The following is a 22,924-nucleotide window of genomic DNA, read 5'->3' on the forward strand; positions in this document are numbered from 1 at the left end:
GACTTTGCATCTGTTCCCCCTCCTGAGGTTTTTCCCTTCGAGTCGGCAGGCGCTTCATTCAGTATCAAGTGCCGGAGTCCATATTGCAATGAGGATATTTATTCTTTGTGGCCATCTGTCATTTAACCACCTCTTCTGTTTGGGAAAAATCTTTTTAAAGTGTGTGTATGTGTGTGTGTGCGCGCGTGCACGCTTATACTCCTGCCACATGTATACAGGTGCCTGAGGTGGCAGAAGCAGCCATTAAATCCCCTGAAACTGGAGTTGCAGGTGGTTGTGAGTCCAAGCTGGATGCTGAGAAGCAATCTCAGGTCCTCTGGGAGAGCAGTATGTGTTCTAAGCCACTTCTTCTGAGTTTGAGCCTCAGAAAGCTGGTAATGTGCAGTTTCTCCTGTTAGATACACACACACAGCTGCTGGAGTTTAAGGCACAGTCTTTTGACGATATGTATAGCAAGAGCTGTAGCTGGAATTTCTTTCCAACCTGGTCCCATAGCTGATTTGCCCCAGATAAGCACACAGAGACATATATGGATTTGTAAACTGTTGGCCGATGGCTAGGGCTTCTGACTGGCTAGCTCTCTCTCAATCATTAACCCATAACTACTAATCTATGTATTTCTACATGGCCTCATCTTACCAGAGTACGCCTGGCGCGTCCTGTCTTCCCAGTCTCTACATGAGGTCCCCTTGGTGGTGCCTCTCTGTCTCTCTCCCCAACATTCCCCTCGACTCATAGCCCACCTAGCTTCCTTCCTCTATTGGCCTATCAGTGTTTTATTCATCAACCAGTAAGAGAAACATATATACAGAAGGACATCCCCCACCAAAGATCTAGAAGGAGTCATGAGCCACTCAACATGGGTGCTGAGAACTAAACTCAGGGTTCTGTTCAGCCGTCTCTCTAGCCCTCTCATTTAATTTTTATAGCATTTAGTTTCATATTTTAAGTGTAAGGGAAAATGCGTTTAGTCATGGTTGGTATAATACAAGATTAACTTAGCAGATAGATGAGTTTTGTTTAATATTTAGTAATTGTATATTGTAAAATTGTATGGGGGATTAACCCCCCAGTTTCACAATCTGCTCAACTCGTGACCAAAAATGGAAATTTTAAGAATTATATTTGCCCAACTTGTTTACACTGGATATTTTTCTAATACTCTACCTTATTGATTGACTGCGAAAGAATAGTAGTGACCTTGTGTGGCAGAGTGGTCTGTTCTCTTGGCATGTTTAAGCACTTTCTCTGTACTTCAGCTCATGTGGCCTAGGCCTTGCGGAGCGTCAGTCTAGTGACAGATAATTAAGCCATGGCTGTGAGTGACCAGTGTGTCAGCTGTTATGGGGACAGATATAAGATGCCCTGGAAAAGGATTGAGATCCACTTGGGGTGCCAGAAGGGTAAAGGTGACCATCTAGGGCAGACTTGGCCTATGTAAAGCCTCTGGGAAAGGAACTCACGAGAGATAGGCAGGAACTTGGAGTTAGACAGATGGGCGCAGAGTCTATGGCCTTCAGAGAACACCAGCTTTAACCCAGGAAGGTGAGAAGATATTGAAAGGCTTGTAACTAGCTGGATAGTTAATGTTCTTTGTGTAGAAAAACGTGTGACCCTTTTAAGAATTCTGCCCCATGTCCTTGGAGAAGACATGATGGCGGGCTGGGCCTCGGGCTTGTAGGAAGGATGAAGTGTGCAGTTATTGGGGGAAGCTTTCAAGGCTTTGGTACAAGATTAGCGGCGGATCATAACTCCTTGCCCGGAATGTCCCATTGTGTTCCCGCAGGACCTCCAGTCAGACACACCCCTGGGGGACCTGTGGCACCATGACTTCTGGGGCAGTAGACTGAGCAGCAATACCAGCCACAAGTCCTACCGGCCACTTACTGTCCTGACCTTCAGGTAAGGTGTAACAGTGGGAGTAGAGGCATCATTTGAGGTTTCCAGGTGACATCGTATGTAGGAGGATCCAGCCATTAGTTCTTAGGTAGGTGAAGTCCTACCTAAGATGTTTGCTTATTTCAGGTCTTAGGAAGTGTGCCCCCCGGGGAGGCTGAGAGGCTGTGCCTGAGAGAATCTCACAAACTAAGCCCGCACAAACTAGAGCTGGAGTTATGCAGAGAGTTATGACTGTACAAGGGTGATGCTCAGTGTTTCATTGGTTCTCAGGGAACCCACCCTTTTCTGTTTGGTTAGCAAAGCAGGGGACCAATATGATACCTATCTAGGCAACACAGGCACCCAGTAAAATTGTGGGGTTCTTGTTTTCCATGACAGAATTAAGCTCTGAATTATTTTACCACCGCCAAGTCGAAGGTTAGAGATGACTTCTGGTCCCCATTAACCAGGGTTACTGTAAAAGGAGTTCTTAATTGGTTTGTATAATAAAAAGCCCTAGTCAGTTATAGAGGGAAATGCTGAGAGATCAGAGAGAAGGAGCAAGCCACAGCACACCTTACCTCCTTAGCATCTCAGCAGATGAGAGCGAGTTCCTGTTTCTCCCTGCTTATAGCCTGTTTCTGCCCAGCTACATCACTTCCTGTGTCTGCCCAGACCTCCAGACCTCTATGGTTAACTGGTGGCAAGCTCCATCCTCTGACCCCGCCCCAGACTGACTTTATTTGTACAAGAAAGATATCGCCACAGGTTACTAATCATGTGACAGTTCTTATACTAACTGTTTTCTGGGATACACTTAAATTCTTGCATACAGATCTTGCAGAGAAATAATTAAAAATGACCAGAACCACCAGTCAAATGAAAGCCTCACACTAACAGTAGGAAGGTACCCTGCAGAAGGTGGCCACGGATACATATTGTTGAAACACCTTTTTTGTACAGATGTGTAGGTTGTGTGGGCTAGTTTAAATCTAGGCCCCCTGTGGGGGGCAGCCTCAAGGGATTTGTGGTTTATCTTATCCTTGGAAAATAATCCCTTGGGGGGGGCTTAAAAATAAATAAATAAATAAATAAATAAATAAATAAATAAATAAATAAAAGGGTCTAGCTTCCCTTTTGCCTTTCTTGTCCCTGTATTTTCTGGCCATTTCTCCCAGTGTCCTCTATGGCTAATCGCACTCACGGTTTCTTCGGGCTTCTTAGCTGGGCTGGCGTTACCTATCACCTTGGGTGCTGTTTCCATGATGGAGGCGCGCCGAGGTCTTTCAGCGGCTGCTGCCCCTCCGTGAGTGCTTTGTGCATCCACTGTGAACACCCACCGTTTCGTTGCAGGATCAACTACTACCTGTCAGGAGGCTTCCACCCCGTGGGGTTCCATGTGGTCAACATCCTCCTGCACGGCGGCGTCTCCGTCCTCATGCTGGACGTCTTCTCGGTGCTGTTCGGTGGCCTGCATTTCACCAGTAAAGGCCGGAGGGTACACCTGGCCCCCAGAGCGTCCCTGCTGGCGGCACTGCTGTTCGCTGTCCATCCGGTGCACACCGAGTGTGTAAGTGTGACCCATGTGTGTGGCGGTCCACGTGTGTGACAGTCTGCGTGTGTGATATCCCCCTGTGGCGTCTGGTTTTTCCGGAATGGGCTCTTTTCTGTGCACATCACGCTGTCTTCGGGGAATACACAGTGCTCTTCCCTGTCGGATACTTGGCTTGGTCAGGGGCATCTCCTTATGGATGAACAACAGCTACCTTCCTGAGAGACCTTCTCCTTCCGAGTGTCCTGTGATCTTGGGTGGCACTGTCTGTTTTAGCCTGTGTGATGCCACCAACTTCGAGGGCGTAAATGCTGATGTTGCCTGACTTTGCAGCCTAAGGGCCCTTCTCCAGTGCAGAGACAGGGTGGGGCAGTTTTTCTTCCTTTCTTTTATTTATCTTTAGAGGGTGATAGGGTCTTACTATATAGGTCCTGACTGGCATAGAACTCCCTATGTATGCCTACTACTGGACTCTAAACCACAGGGATCCATCTCCCTCTTGTCTCCTAAGCATTAGTATTTAAAGTGTTCACTAGCATACCTGACCTAGGGCAGTTTCCTGTGGTGGCTGGCTTTATGATTTACAAAAATACCTTCTTAATATAATTAGCATAAAAGCACCGTGACATCGGATGGTCTGGTACAACTTTACAGGCAGTGAGTATCCCAAGAGGATAAAGGAAAGTGACCGTTGGGCATGCTAAAACTCCTGAGGTTCCGTGGCCCCTGCTGGTTCAGGGGAATTACTCTTAAAGTTTTCCTCCTCCTCCCTCCCTCCCTGGGTATCTTCCCCTTAACAGACTCGGCCAAGTGATAGACAGCAGTGATAGAAACTAAGCCTGCTGCCCTGTGGCCATGTGCCCAGGACATGAAGAGTACATGTTAGACATAGGCTGTTGAGATTTAACTGGACACGTGAGATGTTGCCAGAAAACCCCTATATGCACACCTGAGCCCTTGGAAGATTTGAGGCAGCGAGCTGCTGAAGAAAGAGATGGGATTTAGTCATTCTGGTAGCATAAAACATCTGGATTAGAACGCTACATTTGCTATTTCTCTCACAGTAGACTTCCACCTCTAGCAGACATTTAAATGCCTAACATTTAACTGATTATCCTGTTGAGGGTCTTAAAGTCAGTTCTAAAGTGTTAATCAGAATTCTTGTTTTCAGCATCTTATTTCTCATAATGTCTGCTCTTTGGTTTCAAGAAGGCATGGGATTTTTCTGGCTATCTTCTGTATCTTTTGTGAAAGGCTGTGGCTCATGCTGCAGGAGTCCATTTTAAACCCTTTATCTCTCTTTTTGTGCATCACCGTGACCAAGTTAGAATTGGTTGCCGCCTCACTTCTCTGGTCTAAGTGTTTGTTGCATCACAGATGCAGTGACACAAAAGGGGCTCTCTGGAAAAAAAAAACCCCGATTGACTGTTTGCTTCTTGTCTAGTTGGGCATAACTGTAAACCAAAATAAAACTGAATGATTAATCAAAGGTTTCCCAAAATTATGATTTTAAGTATTGAGAAGTTGATTTATGAAAAGGTTTTAAGGCCTGGGTGTGCTTATACATTTGTGCATGCACAAAGATACACACACACACACACACATGCTGCAGATAAATGCAGTTTATCTGCTAATCCTGAAAGGCCATATTTCAGGTCTTTAAAGGGGAAATTGAGGGGAATGGAGAGGTAGCTCAGCTAGTTAGGTGCTTGATGTACAAGCATGGGGACCTGACACTGATTACTAGCACCCCACATAGAATTCCTGACATAGTGTGTGTGCCAACAATCCCAGTGATGGGGACCCAGGGTTCCCTGGCCAGCCAGGGAACCTAATTATCTAGCCTGTCTCGTTTGGATAATAATACCCAAGGTTGACACCTGGCTGCGAAATACATAGACACACGTGCATGAACACACAGCATACATGTGCATGGGCACACACAGGTGCATGGGCACATGCGCGCGCACACACACACACACACATGGGGGGTGGCAGCTACCTGTGGGTGTAAAGGATTACTTGAAAATTCCCTTCATCTCCCTATCATTCCATAACAACCATTTAAACCTGAATTTCAGAAAATAAGGGATAGTTAAAAGTTAGCATTCACAGACAGATGCTTTGCGTGTTTACCTTTCCATTATTTTGACACACTATCCAATTTCTTCTTACCAGCTTTTCCATCTTATCTCTCACGCTACATTTTTTTTTAAATGCCAGCTTTAAACACATGCAAAGAGCAACACACCTGGAGCTTATCTTCAGGTGACAGGAGAATGCCTCACAGGTGTCCTGCCAGGACGGGAGAGACCGCCGGTTCTCTACCGTGGTGTGGCCATGATGGTCCCACCGTCCCTGTGGCTCGCTGTGGCATGAGGACCTAGCAGATTGGAGTGAATGTGTGTCCACATATATGTGTTAAGAGGATGGAGTTGCAGCATGAGCCCTACCAGGTTTTAATGACATGCATTTCTTTGTAATTAAGATGAGTATGTTTTGTGCCTTTATCCTCCCTCCCCCCAGGTTCATATTGAGTCTATTTTGCTCACTGCAAATAAACAATTATATTTTATCTTTTATGTTATTGTCGGGGTTTTTGTTTTGTCTTATGGTTTTTTTGTTTTGTTTTGTTTTGTTTTTGAGACAAGGCGTGGCATAGCCCTGGCTGGCCTTGAATACCTGATCCTCCTCCTGCCACAGTCTTCCAAGTTCTGGAATTACAGAGGTGTGTTACCATAACCAACTTAGCACCTAACAATTTCCTACCCATCCAGTGTGCCTGAGACAGAGGCTTCTGACCAGAACCAAGATGGTCCCAGGTGAAGTGGGGTGAATTGGTCACCCTTCAGTCTGATCCTCATCTGGGCTCTGATTGATAGGGAAATCATTACAAACAAACTGATTTTGTTCCTTGGGTGATACAAATCAAAGCCAGTCAACACCCCCCCACACACACCTCAATATGCCATCTTGAATCATACTGAATTGTTAGGCACATGAGGCACCTGACAGGGAACTGCCTCCCTATGAGAGAGGAGAAGCATGAGAAGGGGTGTTGCTTAGTCCCTGATCTGGTTTTGGCTCACCCATCAGGATAAGAAACTCCCAAGGAGTCTTTGAGGACACGAGTACCATCATGTTTAAAGTGAGGCTAAAGATGACTGGGTTCTGATGTCAGAAAAGCTCAGGCCTCTTCAAGACTCCTACCCACTCATTACTGAACCCAGATGTTGTGCCAGGGAGTGGACAAGATTACGGGTCTTTCCATCCCAGGCTGGTCCGAGATTCACTTGTAGCTATTTAGATGAGGCTGGCTTTGAACTCTTGTTCTCCTGCCTCTACCTTTCAAGCGCTGGGATTGTAGGCACACACCGTAATACCCAGCTTTGAACACTTAGATGCCAACCCAAAAGGGATTAGGAGGGGAACCCTTGCCCACCTCCTAACCATCCCCAAATTCTTTATTCTTTTCCCTGGTAAGGAAAACTCAGATGCTACTTGTTTAATGGATTGAAGGAATTGAAGGAGGGTGTGTGATTCCCTCCCAAAAAAACTTGACAGGAGTGTTTGAGGTCATCTGAAAGAAAAGTACAACTGTTGGAGAGAAGTTTATCTGGAAATACATATTTTTTCAGAGAGAGAGAGAGAGAGAGAGAGAGCCTTGTCTTCCTTATGTCCATTCTCCAATGTTTGGATATAGCTTGCTCTTGGATAGCCTCTCTGACTCTCTATTCTACGAGCTCTCTAATTAGTTATTCTTGACAAATATTCATTGAAATGATAAATGCCTCTTTAAAAACTCGCCATAGGTTTATTTCTTTTCGTTTGTCTTTATGTCACTTAAAGACTTGAGATTGCCTTACCAAAATAGGGGTGGAGAGACGGCTCAGCTACTAAACACCGAGCTGACAACCAGGACTGTAGTTTACAGAAAGGAAAAAAAAAACTTAGCATTAGAACGTGAGTCCATTTGTTTAAAGTTCACTTCTTGGCACTTCTTTGCATGCAACTTAACTACCCTGATAGGAGCTTCAACAGCCTGGTCCTTTTGACTTCATCCTTGGCTCTTGTCCAAACTACTCCTTACCCTTCAGTCAATCCAAGAAGTCCTGGTTCCCCCTCCTTCTCCTTAGCTTCTGGTCTACCTTGGCTTTGGTTGCTTCTATTCTGAGAGAGGGTTTGGCATTTGGTCTGTCCAGAGCCACGGCTCTAATAAAAGCTCCTCTCCTTGTAGTCCAGACAGAGGCCCATGCAGCCATGGATGTTCCACCACTTAACTTGCCACCAGGCCAAAAGAAGCAGCACCCCACCCCCAGGGTGTCCGGGGGGTGGGGGATCCTTTTCCTGCCTGCTACTTAGTCCTATTTCTAGAAGCACTCTGAGGTTCATGAAGGGAGCTAACAGGGAGCCTTGTGTCAGGCTTTGTCTGTAGTTGCATCTCCAATCACTTAGTGTTTCCCTCGTCGAATGAACTTACCTCGATGAGTATCCATAACCCGTCACGCATCCGTTTAACCCTCCAGCGAGCTGCCCTGTCCTCTTCAGGTCCATCAAAGGGGTCTTGCCCTTTGCTTCCTGTACTGGTCGATTGTTAACCATTCTGTGAGAAAAAATGCCTGTCAGAAGCAACTTTAGGGAGGAAAGGGGTGACTGTGGCTCATGGTCTGAGGGCACACAGCCCATCGCGGTCGGGAAGGTGTGGTAGCAGCAGAGAGTGAGGTAGCCGGGCACATCCGGTCAGGAAGCAGAGAGAAATGAACGACGGCACTTTTGCTCACTTTCTTCTCTTTATTTAATTGGAGACCCCTTGCCCCCACACCCCAGCCGCTGGAGTGGGTGCTGTCCCCTGAGAGTGAGTTTACCTCAGTTCACTGGCTTATCAGTTCCTGTTCGGACGTGCCGAGAGGATCGTCTCCTGGCCCACTCTAGATCCTGTCAGATTGACAGGGCTGACCGTCACACCTGCCCCTCCGTAGGTTTCCTCTCTCACATGCTCTTGGCTAGGATGGATATGTCTTTCTTCCTACATGACACCATAGATTTCCCAGGGCACCTCCATGGGGCGATTACAGCTACAGTGGACAGTACACCCCAGCCTTTCGTATGTAAGTGCAAAACCATTGAAGGTGTTCCTGCTCAGCTGTTGACTTTACACGCCCTTATGGAACATACTATGTGTACTGATCTCCAAAGGTCCGGTAGTTCATCTTTCCTTTGGAAAGTGGTTAGTCTGCCAGCCATTAAAGTGATTTGGTATATGCCACATTTCGGTACCAGTTAGTGAAGGACACTCCTTAAACTAGAGTAGTACTCATGGGTACAGTTCTGTGGTTCTCCTTATATTTGGGGAAAAAAAAACCAATTATTGGGGTAATTGGCTTGGAAGAAATGAACACAAACTTTATACAGTTTCATTTCTCTAGGGAAAGTAGGGAAAGAAGGCAGAATTGTCTCAATGGAAATGAAGAGAGACATTTCTGTTTCATTTCATTGGTCTCTTGAAAAGCATCTTCTCTTTGCAGGGTAACCTCTAAACCAGTTTGAATCAGAGGGGAAAAGATAGCAGAGGCAGCTCAGAGGCATTAAGCCTACCTTTTCCTTTCTGCCTAAACTGTTAGCATATTTCCTACTTTTGTGTCCTGCGTGCTTTTAATTTGTTATTATTTTTATTATTATTATTAGTAGTAGTAGTGGTGGTGGTGGTGGTGGTGGGGTGTGTGTGCGTGTGTGCGTGCACACATACGTGCATGCTTGATGTATGTGTTGTTATCATTTTTATTATTTATTATTATTATTATTAGTGGTGGTGGGGTGTGTGTGCGTGTGTGTGCGCACACATACGTGCATGCTTGGTGTATGTGCATGCCTGATGGGGGGATAGAGTGGGGCATGTATGCCATGATACATATGCATGCTAGAGGGGCTCCCTGAAGTTTGTTCTCTCCATCCCCCTTTTTTGCGGGTTCTGGGGATTGAACCCGGGTCTCCAGGCTAGTGCAGCAAGTACTTTCACCCACTGTTTCAGTCTTGCTGGTCCCAGGATTTATCTTTTTTAATACCAAACTCTGAGCTGGCAGCACTTTTGACTGAAAATCTACAGGACGTGAGAAACCTGGGTCTCTGGTATTCTTGGGTGTTGTGTGTTAAACAACACAGCTTTTGCTACACATGTGCTATGCCCAGAACAGTCTGTTCAAACAGCCCAGTTTCTCTTAAAGCAATGAAATGAGGTCCAGTACCAGGAAGGGTGAAGAGAACGAACCAGCTATAAGGTAACACTTTATCCGGGTTTGCACAGCACTGCCCACGTGACGTCATAGGTGGTGGGGGGGGTCTAGTAAGTTGCTTGTTTTGTGTCTAAGGAACATTTTGAATGTCCAAAATTTACGAATGCTAAAACATCTTTCATGTAAATCTTTTTCCCTCCCCCCTTCTTTTAAGGTCGCTGGTGTTGTTGGCCGCGCAGACCTCCTGTGTGCCCTGTTCTTTTTATTATCTTTCCTTGGCTACTGTCAAGCGTTTAAAGAAAGTAAGCATTACATTTGCCTTCCTCATTTGCCACCCTCTTCGTATTTCTGCCCTTTGAAACAGCGTTTTAACAGATATCGAATTAGTCTGTTCATAATAAGGTTATCGTTTGAGGCACAGGCTCAGGTCAGAGGTTCAGACTCTTCGCATACGTGTTTATTTCATCACATTTTTCATAATGCTACATACATTCTAGGTCAGTGATACAGAGCTCCCCCACCGGCGTCCTGGGGAGTAGCACAGCTGAGCCAGAACTACTGAAGCACTTGTGCTAGGGAGGCGGGCTCTTTTATTTCCAGCAAAAGTTGCACGGTTGCCCACCAGCTTGGAACCCTTTAGAGATCACATGTTATTCATAGCCAAGCCACCCCATCATGATTTCCAGGGGTGAGTTGAACCAGCCCTACGAAGAGTCTCCACTCCACTATCCCTCCCCCTTCCTTGCATGGAGGCTAAACCCGAGCTCTGGTTGTGTCTGTGGTTCTCAGACACGCAGTTCCATTGTGACATAGGAGAAGGGGGACTCTGCCCCAGGCTGTCGATGTTTACTGTTGGGTACACACCCTTGTGTCATTTTTTTTTATTGTGCCAAGAGAAAGAAACACTACATATCAGTTAATACATTGGCGTCCGGGGGACGAGTGAGTGGAATATCTTCAAGTGTAGAGAAGAGCACTTTTTCTTCCTGAGACCAAAGGTGAGCTCTGCAGGAAGGCACACCTCCATCAGTTCTGTGGGCCGGGTCTCCCCACTGTGACAGCTCATGATGGTATGATTTGGGGAGGTTGTGTCCACCCCAGTTTCACAGCAAAGCTGGTAAGAGATGGTGGCACCAGTTGTGTTTTCCCTAAGATTATGAATCAGGAATGGGAGGGAGTTTCCCCCACCCCTCACAGACAGGTTTATTACTGAAAATGTCACTGATGTCCTAGCATGGGCAGTTCAGTCAGAATCTACAGGAACGTGAGGTAGGAGCTTCTCGGCATTCAGACATTTCCCCCAAGAGAATTAAGACTTCAGACTTGTAGATTTCTTTTCAGAAATGTCTCTTAAGTCGTCATTTATTAATCTTAGCACAACCATATTTAAAAAAAAAACTACTCGCAATTAAGAATGGAACTGAGTCATCGGAAGAGCTTTCTGAAGGAAGTATTTATATTAAATATTAAATACTAAATATTATATAGCAATAGGTGTAACATGTAGGATGTATCATATAGAACCTCCCACTGCTTTTAAAGATTGCTCTTGTGAAGTCATAGGGAAACATCATCACAACACTAAAAATCCTTCTAATGAGTAAACTGATACATTTGTTAGGCTTTCAAATGGACTATTCTTTCACAGTGGTGAAAACAAAAACTGAAGCTATTTTGTATTCCCTTCCTGGATTTTTTACTCTTCTGTGTTCCGGTTCTTGAATTTGTTCATTAATATTTATATCACGTATTCCTTTATAATCATAAAATAGTTTCTAAGGGCCATCCGTACAAAAAGTAATTGGTTTATGAAGCCTTTGGGACTGGGAGTTTAGCTTAGTAGTGGATCGCTCTCCTGGCATAGGCGAGGCCCTGGGTTCTATCCCTAGAGCTGAAAAGGCAAAATAAATATGCATGGAGTCTTAGACACCGATGGTGAGGGCGAAGGCACTTCAGTGTGTCATGGTTTTGTTGTTGTTGTTAAATCATACTTTGATTCCTGGGAAGTTGGTGAAGAACTGGTAGCCCTATACTTTTCTTTTTTGGTCCAGTGACACGGTTTTATCATGTATGCTTTGTTTACTCTAGCATGGGAAAGAGATGAGTAGCCCTTGAGTTTATCATTGTCTCCAGTGAAGTTAACCTGGACATGTTTCATGTTTGCAGATCAGGGACAGGGGTGGCACTGACTCATGCTAGGATAATGAGTAGACACTGATTTGTTTGACATCCCTGAGGCAGTGAGGAGACCAGAGGACAGATGTGGGAGCCTTCACAGAAGCCCTTTGTCTTGTCTGTGGTCACCTGGTCTCCCCGGAATTCTGTTTACTGGTTAACTTGAGCTCATGCTAAGACGGGAAAGAGTAGGCCTGATGGAGCGCGTGGAGTCACCGCCCCTTGGTCTCTGACCGACACGTTGTGGTTAGTTGGCCTTTGGGAAGGATGAAGCTGTGGTAGTTGGTGTACTCATTCCGGGCCTCGGTGCCTTGATCCCAAAAGATGCCCTCAGTCTTGGATCTTTGCGTCCTTTCTGCCCCCTGGTGGCTCACTTGCCCTAGCATGCTTGAGTTGGAGATAAGTATGGTTTCTGCGAGTTTGAAGTGGGTGGTTGAAGTCCCTGTCTCTAGAGTCTTCATCATTGTGAACTAATGTCACTGCTGTCTGTCTGTGCTCCTGGTTTTTCTGTCTACAGAAGGATGGGATTCTGCCTTGCATTTCCACGGCAAGTCTACAGAGATTCCAAGTCTGATTAGTTTCCTTGCAGGGAAGCCCTTCTCTCTCTTGAGCAGGGCTCTAGGCCTGGTCTTCCTCCCCTCCTCCCCCACTGTAATCACCTAAGGACTTTATGTTGTTGCTAGAATTCCTTTCCAGCCTGGCCCCACAGCCGCATTGCCCCAAATAAACACACAGAGACATTTATTAATTTATAATATTGTTGGCCGATAGTGAGGGCTTCTTATTGGCTAGCTCTGTCTTAATTATTAACCCGTTTCTATTAATCTACGTGTTGCCACGAGGCTGTGGCTTACCTATAATCCGGCATGTTACTCCTTCAGCAGCATGTTTTCTCTTCCAGGCCTCCCTCCCTCCCCCCCCCTCTCTCCCCCTTCCTTCCTCTTGTAGCCCCGCTTATACTTATTATTCGTCAACTAATAAGAGAAATATATATGCAGAAGGATACTCCCCCATCATGATGTCCTGATGAGCAACCTGCCTTCCTCCTCTGTACGCGGGTGGCATAACCTTTTGTTGCATCAGCCACTAGATCTCCTCCTACCCACAACTCCCATTCTGTCCCTTGTGTACCACCAACTGTCCCCTTGCCTCTTGACAAAGGTGCCATATATTTCCAACAGGTTTTCTGTGTTGCAAAACCTAGAAAGACAAAGGCCATACAACCCCGTGGGGGCGGGGGGATTTATAACCGCATATGTCTTCTATGTATATGTGTACACACACACACACACACACACACACACACTTACATATGTAAAAATACTTTTGTTTCACATGCTGGAGGTCATACCTAGGGATTTACATGTGCCCGTTGAGTGTTCTACCACTGACTTACATCCCTAGCTTCGCATTATTTAGAGTGTCCCTCCCTCTCTCTACCTCTCTGCATGTACTCAAGAAGAGATCCCTTTTTTGTGGCATTTGTAGGATAGATGGGGGTGGCCATTGCTCCACTAAAGCCTTTGACATCCTATCGGGCTTCCAGCAGAACACAGCTTTTCATAGCAAGAGGCATTTGGGTGTCTCCATGTCCATGTGTCTTATTAAATAATACTAGTCTTCTTTTCCCTAGCTTGGCAGTTCAGATGAACACAGGCCAAACAGTCCTTATGGCTTAATGCTGTAGCACGATGCTTTTGCCTGTGTTTGTAAGTACAGCAGAGAATTAAAACTCTTTTGTAGTAGAAGTACAGTTTTTATTGGAATGAAAATAATCATGCTGTTTAATGTCGAGGCTTAGTGTCTAAAGCAACCAGCTTAAAGACCTGGTCTTTGTACTTGGAGAAATTGAATATATGAAGTCAATAAAGAGGAGGTCCGGTTTTAGTTACATGTAAATTCGGCGTTCAAGAGAGCTTTTTACGTTGGAACCGAGTTAATACTGTTTTATAAGGAACAGAAATTAAGTGCTCTGAATTGAGTTTAACTAGTTAGAAGCCTCTCTGAGAGGCTATAGCTCCTTTTTGGTAACCCCATTAGCTTTCTTTTATAGGTGCAGTCTGTATTGTTATAAACTCTGAACAATCCTAGGCTGCCTGAGTTTATTAGGAGGCAACTCTGCTATGCTCTCACATCCTGGCATTTTCAGAAAATGGAGGGAAATCTACTCACTGTCGTTTCCAGAGCTCTACCCGTGTTTTCTTTTTTTCTTTTCTTTCTTGTGCTTTCATCCTATAAGCTCTTTTGAACGAGATTTTTTTTAATGAAAGTGTTCTTATAAAGGCCTCAGACATTACTTTAAAAAAAGTTATAAAATCAGATGAGTTGAAGGTGCATGGTTTTTTGTTTTGTTTTGTTTTGTTTTGTTTTAAATTCCCAAACTAAAAAATGTGCTATTCTCATGAGATGTTTTGTTAATACCAAAAGCTCTCTCAGAGCCTGCTATTTCAGGCTGGACATGGGTAAGCCCTGTACAATAAGCTTGCTAGAGTGGTTAAAAAAAACCCTTTCTTCAACTAGTGCCTTCAACTAGGACGGGAAGTCTCACTCACATTGGGAGGCGGGGTTTCCCAGAGAGGGGAAGGTCTTGCTACATTGTTAGAGCTCATACTTTTTCTCAGCTCAGCAGAATGCCAACAAGATCTCAGAGCTTGTTTCGCTTTCAGTTCTTAGGATTTTTTTTTTCTTAATCTGCTGCTGTCATGTTGTAGTTCAGCCAGGAACCCAGAGAACCCATTCCCTTCCATTTCATTTAAGATATGTTGGTTTTTGTTTGTTTGTTTGTTTTGACTAAGACTCATAATGCTTAGAAAAAAAATAAGCCTAGCCAATTGGGCGATTCCCAGCTGTCACCTTGTACTCGGGAGGCAGAGGCAGGGGAATTACAAGTTTCAGGCCAGCCTAGAGTACAGTATAAGAATTTGCCTAAAACAAAAAACCAAAAACAAACAAAAAAACTGCCTAACTGTGTCGTAGGGACACCTGTTTTTAGTCTGAAGCCATTGCCAGTAAACCATTGAGAGTGGTATTCTATATGTATCTTTCTTCTCTGCCTTCAATTTTCCTGGGTTCCTTCCTTGCTCGAATTTCTCCACACGGCCCCCTGTCTGAGGACAGCAAGTCCGGCTCTCCTTCCGTGCGTGGAAGCAGGCTTGGTTGGTTCCAGCACTTGGAACACAAGAGTGTGATGTTCATTGTAGCTCTGGCAGCTACGGAGTTGTGACCACCTGTCGTGGTGGCGCGGTTCCCACACACACCACGATGTGCCAGTTTCGCTCGGCGGAGCTGCCAGGCAGAGGGTGGTGGAGAGGGCTTCGCTTGTACAATGTGCTGCTTTTTTGCTGAAAGGAGAGCTCCCCTCCGGAAGGAGTGCCAAGCCGGAGGCACACGCTTCATTAAATTGGTCACATCTGTTGGCACTTGTGGGTGTTAGTGCTGACAAGTGTCTTTCTGCTGGCTGGAGTTTTCCCCGTCACTTCTCAGCATTTGCCTCCACTGACCTAATGCTCTGTATCGTCTTAGAGACACTGACTGAGATGGGGGGAGGGCAAGTGATGGAGGCTCACGTTCTGGATCTTAAGCTGTCAGGATGACGACAAATGGTTTTGTCATGTTCTCCTGCAGTCTTCTGAGCTTAAAAATCTATCAGTCTGGATAAAGTTGGGACAGTGAACTCCCAGTAAGGGTATTTGTATAGAGCTGTGTACAAGTCAGGATTATCTGTCTTAGAGAGACTTTATTTCTGCACAAAGATGTTAATAAATGTAAATGTACTAGAGGCAACATTTGTTTCGAGATTTATTTTTACTGTTTCTCACAGTTGCTGCTAAGTTTAGAATTAATCTATTTTCCTTATGCCTTTTATGTTAACATAATTTTTAAAAAATGAAATGGCCTCTTACATATTAGGAATACTTCCAGCCTGAAGAGGTTTGAAGGCTGAATTAAAAATGAAAAGACTTGAGTTTTAACTATATTTTATTACACTGAGAGTCTTACTAATGTTTTGGTATTATTGCATAATTGCATAAGAAATGTGGCAATATAAAAGACTCCTAATAAACATGGAGTTAAAAGAAACCGTTAACTCGGTATTATGTACAAAGTGGCCTAGCGTTTCTGTCACTGTACTGAGATGTACATACTTGGAAGGAGAGTTGCTGACATTGGTTGCCTGGTTAAAAACCACCACAAAAACATAAAGTCTAAACTCACCTAGGTTATGTTGCCTACTGGCCACGGTTAGCAGTTATTGCTTTGACAAACCAAGATTAAAAGTAAATCTTAATTTAGGGGAATTGCATGGGTAAAACTACCCTCAACGGGGTTGTCCCAGAACTCAGAGCCTGTCTCCCACTTTAAGGTTTTTACCCACCTCTGGTGGGTAAATAGAAGCTCACTAATGCTGTGTCAGTTGGCTGACCTTGGTTTATAATGCACAGACATATTCCGTGTTTGTAAAGAAGATCCACCCCCCCTTTGGCTTGAATGATATGATTTGAGAGATTTATTTGCTAATTATTTTGTGTATGCGTCTGGTAGGTGCTTGCATACCAGGCACAGAGCTCTGAGTCCAGTCCCCAGCTCCACATGAACCAGACCTGTAATCTCAACACCAGGGAGGTAGAAGCTGGAGGCTCAGAAATTCAGGATTATCCTCTGCTACCTAGTGAGTTTGAGGCCAGGCTGGGATATGAGTCCCTGTCTCAAAAAAAAAAAAAAAAAAAAAGCAGTGAGATGAATTGTAGTCTGTCAACAGTAGAATTTTAATATAGAATCCGTATACAATGTGAAACATTTTTACATTGGTTTTCCAGACCAGTCTACAGACTCTAGGTTGGGACGAGATAAATCTCAAGTACTTGTTAGCTTTAATGACCTGCTTCTTGGCAGTAGCAGGTCTGGAGTTGCCTCTCTGCCGGCCAAGCTGTCGAGGTTAGTAACTGACCGTTGAAGTGCTGCCTTTGATCTGAAATTGCCGCTGATTTCAGAGGCAACGCCTAATAATAAGTGGTTACCGATGCTGAAGCTGTGTCTCCACCGCATAGGTTTTCGTCTGGGTGTGTTACGTCAGAGGCCGAAAGGGAGGATGCCGTGAAGGCAGTAGGAGCATGGGACATTTCATGGCTTTCTGGTGTTTCGATACAGCGTGGCAGAAGCAAGTTAAAGAGGAAAGGGTATATTTCAGTTTACGCTTCCACATCGAAGTCAGTCCTTGAACTCGAGACAGGAACCTGGAAGCAGGAGCTGATGGCAGAGACAGGAAAAGGTACTACTTAGTGGCTTGTTGCTCCTGGGTTAGCCTGCTTTTTCATACAACCCTATGACCAGACCAGGGACAGCACCACTTATAATGATCCAGGCCTTCCACGTTGATCATTAACCAAGACATTCTACAACAGACCTGTCTTCAGACCTATCTGATGGAGGCATTCTCTCAAATAAGATTCCCTCTTGCCAGATGTCAGGTTTGTGCCAGCTTGACAAAAGCCAGCCGGCACAGGGTATGAGAGAGAAGTGTAGTGCAATTGTGGGTGACCCTAGGGGAAAAAAAAAGCTTGATAAAGCCACAAGCTGTTTTTTGTTTTGTTTCTATACATTCCATTAAGTCTATACATGTTTGCCATCCATGAAGAGGGCTGTTTTGAATTCTAGACTAGATGGATGGGACATGAGCCCTTCATTTTCACAGGCTCCGTAGTATGTAGCTCTGTGTTAGCGGGGTGCCTTCAAGAGTCCTCCTTTGCATGTTTTAATGAGGGACCTGGACTTTAATTCACCCCCATGGGGAGGACATTCATCTTCATTATGTTATATTTAAGTGAAGCACGAAAGTAATTCCATTTGTCTAGGGAGATATGTAAAATGATCTGGGGGGTTGTGCTTTTAAAATTTAGGTTTTAGAAAATCATATTATGTCTCGGTGAGACATATGAGGTGAGAATGCTTTGTAAATCAGATCCTTAAAAATATAAATAAGGTAGAATTGGTGGTGAAAGGCAAAGCTTCCCATCTTCAGGATGGCCATACTAACTGTATGAGTTCATCGAGATGCATAGACCTTGGGTCTAGCTAATCCCACTGTATAACATTTTTTGTTTGCAAGTTCTTTATATGAAGTTTTGATAGCGACATAATAAGCGTATTGTCAGTTATAACTGTATAGGACAGTTAGGCTTAACGAGCAGTAGACACAATTACAATGGAATGAGGCCAGACTGCAGCCCCTCATGCTGACCCTGGGACATACAAAAACCTCGAATCGGAATCCTGCCGAGTATAGTAGCTTTCGGTAATGGTGTTGGTTCTAAGTGTGGTCTTCTGGTGTCGCATACATGTAAGTCATGTGTGTAAGTAAAATCACCCTTCATTTGTTTGGCACAGCTAGATAAATACGTAACAGTTCCTACTGAAGAACCGTTGACTTCCAGGCCCTCTGCCACCCGAATAGCCTGAAGCTTAAGCCGTGAAATTCAGAAAGGCAAGCTTGTGCTCAGCATAAGGAGTAATATTCCTAATGGCCCAGAGCTTAAGTGAAATGGGCTGTGTTACGAGACGCTCATGCCTGTGCTCAAGTTACTCAAGTCTAGGTCAGGTGGCCCCCTGCTGGAAGCATCCTGGAAGGGATTCGCCTTCATCCTCCCAACATGTGTTGCCACTCAGAGTCAGCTGGACGCTGCTTCTGTCTGCAGCTCTCAGCTCCTCGAAGCCAGGCAGGGTGCCAGCAATGTAGCTGAATGCACGCTTGCTGCCGAGGGTGTTGTTGTGGGACTGTAGAGTGTCCAGAGATCTGGGGAGCATGTTAAAAGGGCCCGTGCCTGCTAGTTGCCGTTCTTAGGATTCCTGACTCCGTAGGCCTGGGTGGGTTGTAATTCTGCATTGTTAGCGATGTCTAAGCCCAGGGCTCCAGACCCTCAACCTGAGTAGTACTGGTTGAGGCCAGCGGTTTCCCAGTAGGCATGGTCCCGCCCACCAAAGTCGTTTGGCAATATCTGTAACACAGTTGGTTAGAGATTCTCCTGTTGTCTAATAATTTCCTGTGATAGGCAGCATTGTCCCCTCAGCAAAGCATCAACCAACCATATGTCTCATTTTGAGGAATTCTCATTAGGGGCATTAACAGAAAAGCCCAGTCTCTAATATCTGAAGAGCGTCTTGATGGATTGTGGGTTAGGGTTATGCAGCTTGTAGGCTACCGCTACTTCTAACTTAATCTGGGGTGTCAGTTAGAGACACCTACCCACAGGCAATCAGACAGGCGGGCCACTTGCTGTTGTAGCTGCCATAAAGCAAATGAATTGGGAAGGGAGACTGCTGGGAGAGTGGGGGTGTGGCTTCTCAGCTTCAGTGACATTTGACAGCTTCATAAGAAGGGTAGGATTTTGCCAGAGGCACACTAGCCCAGGGGAATGGGACAAGCAAAGCAAAGTGGGAATCTGTTGAGTTGGCTACTATGCCTGGAATTGACTATAGACCAGGGAAGTTAGAGGGTGCCAGGTGGTCACAGTAGCAAGGCCACTAATGAAAGCCATACTCACGAGGGTTACCCTTAGCCTGAAGGCAACAGCAGGTGTCAGTCCTGGCAGAAAATGGTGCTGCTCATGCATTCGTGAGCTTCCAAGGAGTTCAGCTAGCTACAGGCTTCATCACCTTGAAAGGTATCTTAGCCCACACGCAGAGAGCATGAAGTTGAGATCACCTCTGGCGCACTCCAGGTCCTGGTGATTATTGGCAGGACATGAAAGACTTCTATCCTGGGGCTTTGCCAATCAGTCCTTAATAAATCATAAGGCTTATATCCAGTCAGGGCATGCACATGTGCACACACATGCACACTTGTGCACGCATGCACACATACACAAGCATTTATTGCTGGCTTCTGGAGTGAGCAGTTTAATGAGAACCATGATGTACTTTAGAAACTGCACTGCATTATTCACACATTTTATCCCAGGATAATTCACCAGCCTCTCCTTTTTACCATTGAACTGAAGCCCCATAGAAATTTCATCACCCTGACCTGAGGAAATTTGCATGCAGAGTTTATCAGCTATCCCTGTGGTTTCCACACTGTATCGAGTGATTTTTTTTAAAAGTGCTTCCTGTTTGATCTGGTTTTTATATGTACATATGGCTAAGAACTTGGTTCTGCAGTGAAAAGTATGACTTCCTCTCTATTTTTTCTTCTTCACTCACTAATTACTATAGTCGGTTGTCCACATGTGTTTCTAGAGGTATGTTTTTGCTTTCATGTAATTTATAGTGGCAAGTCACTCCCTTATAGGTTTCCCCTCTCGTTTCCTGAGATAGGTTCATCACCCCCATCTTACAGGTGAGGGGAGTAAATGGGAGTAACTCGTTAGATGCTGTGTGTTAGTAATGAAACGACAGAGCAGAAGTTAGATGTAATGTCCTTGCAGTGGTACCCGGACATACTAATGATTGGTTCTCCCAAGGACGTGCAGTGTTTGTTCACTTAGATGAGGACTGAGGACTTAAAAGGGGGGCAGGGGTGGGGCCGACCCGTGACTCTGTCTCCTTCCAGCTGTTCGGCTCTGGTCGCAGACAGCAATGGGTGTACACATGCCGCCTCAGAAAGTTAGTGTGGTGGCCATTGACTGCCATCCCTGTCCTCCAGGTTTCTCATCCGTTTCCATGTTGAGTGATACTTTTTTGACTTGCTCTTGAATACTTAGCTCCCATATAGGGTAGGAGCCCAAACAGACCCATGACCTTTACTGGTCGAGAGTGCTGGGGAATTAAGCACCCTGTGGTGGTAGAATCAGAACGACTGTACATAGAGAGGAGCAGACTCAGCCTAAGCCATCTGGTGTGCAGAGCCCAGGCCTTATCTCTGTGATAGCAGTGGGGACCACTGGAGTCATTCTGCAATCAGATGGGTTGCTCGCAGGGTCAGAATTCTCAGTGCCACTTGCTAGAATGGACCTATATAGTGGCCATCGAGTCGGGAAGAAGCAACATGCTCCATGGGAACTCTGGGCTGTGGCATCTTTGTGGCCGGAGCTCACTTACAGTGCTTCTCAGTGCATTAAGATGGGACATGTGTTCTATTTAGATAGCATTGTCCAGTCAGGGTGCACCATGGGACCAAACTTAGGTTAGTGACTCTCTGAGGTGCATGCTTGGAATGTTACTCCCTGGGGCCGGCCGGATGGGACATTACTGTAACATGATTTGTGTGTTTCTGTTACTGGCAGGTAATAAGGAGAGAACGCATTCTTCCACCCTCTGGGTGTTGCTGAGTATCATTCTGGGAGCCGTAGCCATGTTGTGCAAGGAGCAAGGAATCACTGTGCTGGTAAGAGCTCAGATAGAGCCTGTTTCTCCCACACATGGATTCCCTGCAAGAGAGAGATGCTGTGGGGCTATCCCACTCCTGTGTCCTCTTATGCTTGTATGTAATCACCAGCCCGAGGTTTTACCCATTTCTGGGCTCACGATTTTGGCTGCCACCATGCCACCATGCGTTTCAGGTGGAGAATTGGCTGGTTCTCCTGACCACGACTAGTGAATGGTGGGAACTGATCTGTGGGACGTTCTTAGGGAGGGGGAGTGTTAGTTGTCCTAAAATGCTGTGGAGGTTGCTAGGCACTGCTGTGACAGAGACATCCTAGTGAGGACTGCGGCTCTGAAACCTGATACTAATATCAAGTGTGGCTTGAGGACCAGTGGCATCCATAGCAACAGCAGCATCCCAGAGCTAGTTAGCTCAGGATCTCTAACCCCTCCTCAGACCTCCGAGTAGACATCCCACTTAGCAAGGTCTGCAGGTCGCTCCAGAATTTATTAACACCTCAGAAGCGCTGAAGGTCGGGTTGAACGTAAATAAACTATGAGCATTTTGATGCTGCTGCCTCTAACTTGGATGGAGAAGTAAGTACCAGTTTTGTGTTTGGCTTAGTCTTCCTGTTACCCCACCCCCCTCAGCGGCAGTCCCACAGCTCCAGGCAAAGAAGTAAGCGGTGTGAGAAGGTGGTATCAGCAGACAAGGGAGTTCCTGTCTTCTGGAAAAACAGTTTACAGTCCAGCATAGATGGTCTTCTGTGACCCGTGATGATCGCGCGTGTCACTTGAGTGAATAAAAATCAGTATTCTTCAAATTGTTTAACCCGGCAGTGGCCTGTGGATTGGATAATTAGTGACTTCCAGCATTTGTGGGAGAGGGTTGGGCAGCAGTGTCATCTTTGCTCTGAAAACCACAAATTACCCCTGGCTTCTGATGATTTCTGACCATCTTTGCCACAAAACCCCGTATTAAAAAGAGCCCAGTCATGCCAGGGACAGCTTTCGCCAGACATACCGTGGATATTCCGACCCCATTATGCAGACTGGGCAGGGGGTTCCAGTAGATGATATTGCCTTCCGAAGTCATCCACAGAGTAAAGACTAGACCCGACGCACGAGTATGCTCTGAATAGCTGTCAAAGCAGCCTGACCATCACGATGTCATGGGAGCCGTTGGTGTAGGTGGAGCCATGGGGGAGCTGCCCAGTGGTTTCACACATTTGTTCACCTCACAATAGTGAGCGCTTCTGCACAGTGTCTAAGGAGGCTTGCTTGTGCACACATCAGCGTCTTTCATGTGCAGAGTTGCCCGAGCAGCTGTGTCACAGCCAGAAGGAAGGGGAGACAAAGAGGAGAGAGTCCAGCTTTTAGACCAAAACTCCAGGAGAGCAGTTCACGCCTTCCTAAGCTCTGTATGCCACCCACGTGACCTGACCCGTCCTTGGAGTCTCTCTTTGTAGAGCAGACCTGGGGATGTAATCCAGTCCTGTGCCCAGTGGACGATTGGAGCTCTCCTTCAGAGAGTGATGTGTCTGTCCTCTTCACCAGGCCTCAGTCAGCCGGGTAGAGTCTGTGTACAAGGCTGGGTTGGCGAGATTGATGACTGATGTTCTCCTCTTATACTTAATTATTGCCCTGGTAGCTGACCACTCTTACAGTTATAGACAAGGAGGAAGGGAACAAGGACTTCTGGGGAACTTCTCATAGGAGCCCATGCTCCTAAATGTAGGCCACGGGGTCATTACTGCCAGGGTCTCACTAGACTATCACTGGTGGAGTCCAC

At 45.7% G+C, this 22,924-nt stretch overlaps 1 protein-coding gene across 1 annotated transcript in view; it reads left to right on the top strand.

The window, feature by feature from the left end:
- Positions 1-22,924, top strand: part of Tmtc4 (transmembrane O-mannosyltransferase targeting cadherins 4) — a 58,452-nt gene that overhangs the window by 7,336 nt on the left and 28,192 nt on the right. The window contains exons 3-6 of the mRNA XM_005079433.4: positions 1,787-1,902; positions 3,232-3,448; positions 9,875-9,962; positions 21,054-21,154. Coding sequence (XP_005079490.1) covers positions 1,787-1,902; positions 3,232-3,448; positions 9,875-9,962; positions 21,054-21,154 — 522 coding nt within the window. The remainder of the gene's footprint in view (positions 1-1,786; positions 1,903-3,231; positions 3,449-9,874; positions 9,963-21,053; positions 21,155-22,924) is intronic.

The sequence above is a fragment of the Mesocricetus auratus genome, unplaced genomic scaffold (genome assembly GCF_017639785.1).
Source record: "Mesocricetus auratus isolate SY011 unplaced genomic scaffold, BCM_Maur_2.0 Super-Scaffold_2245, whole genome shotgun sequence".
In the NCBI taxonomy this organism is placed as follows: Eukaryota; Metazoa; Chordata; class Mammalia; order Rodentia; family Cricetidae; genus Mesocricetus; species Mesocricetus auratus.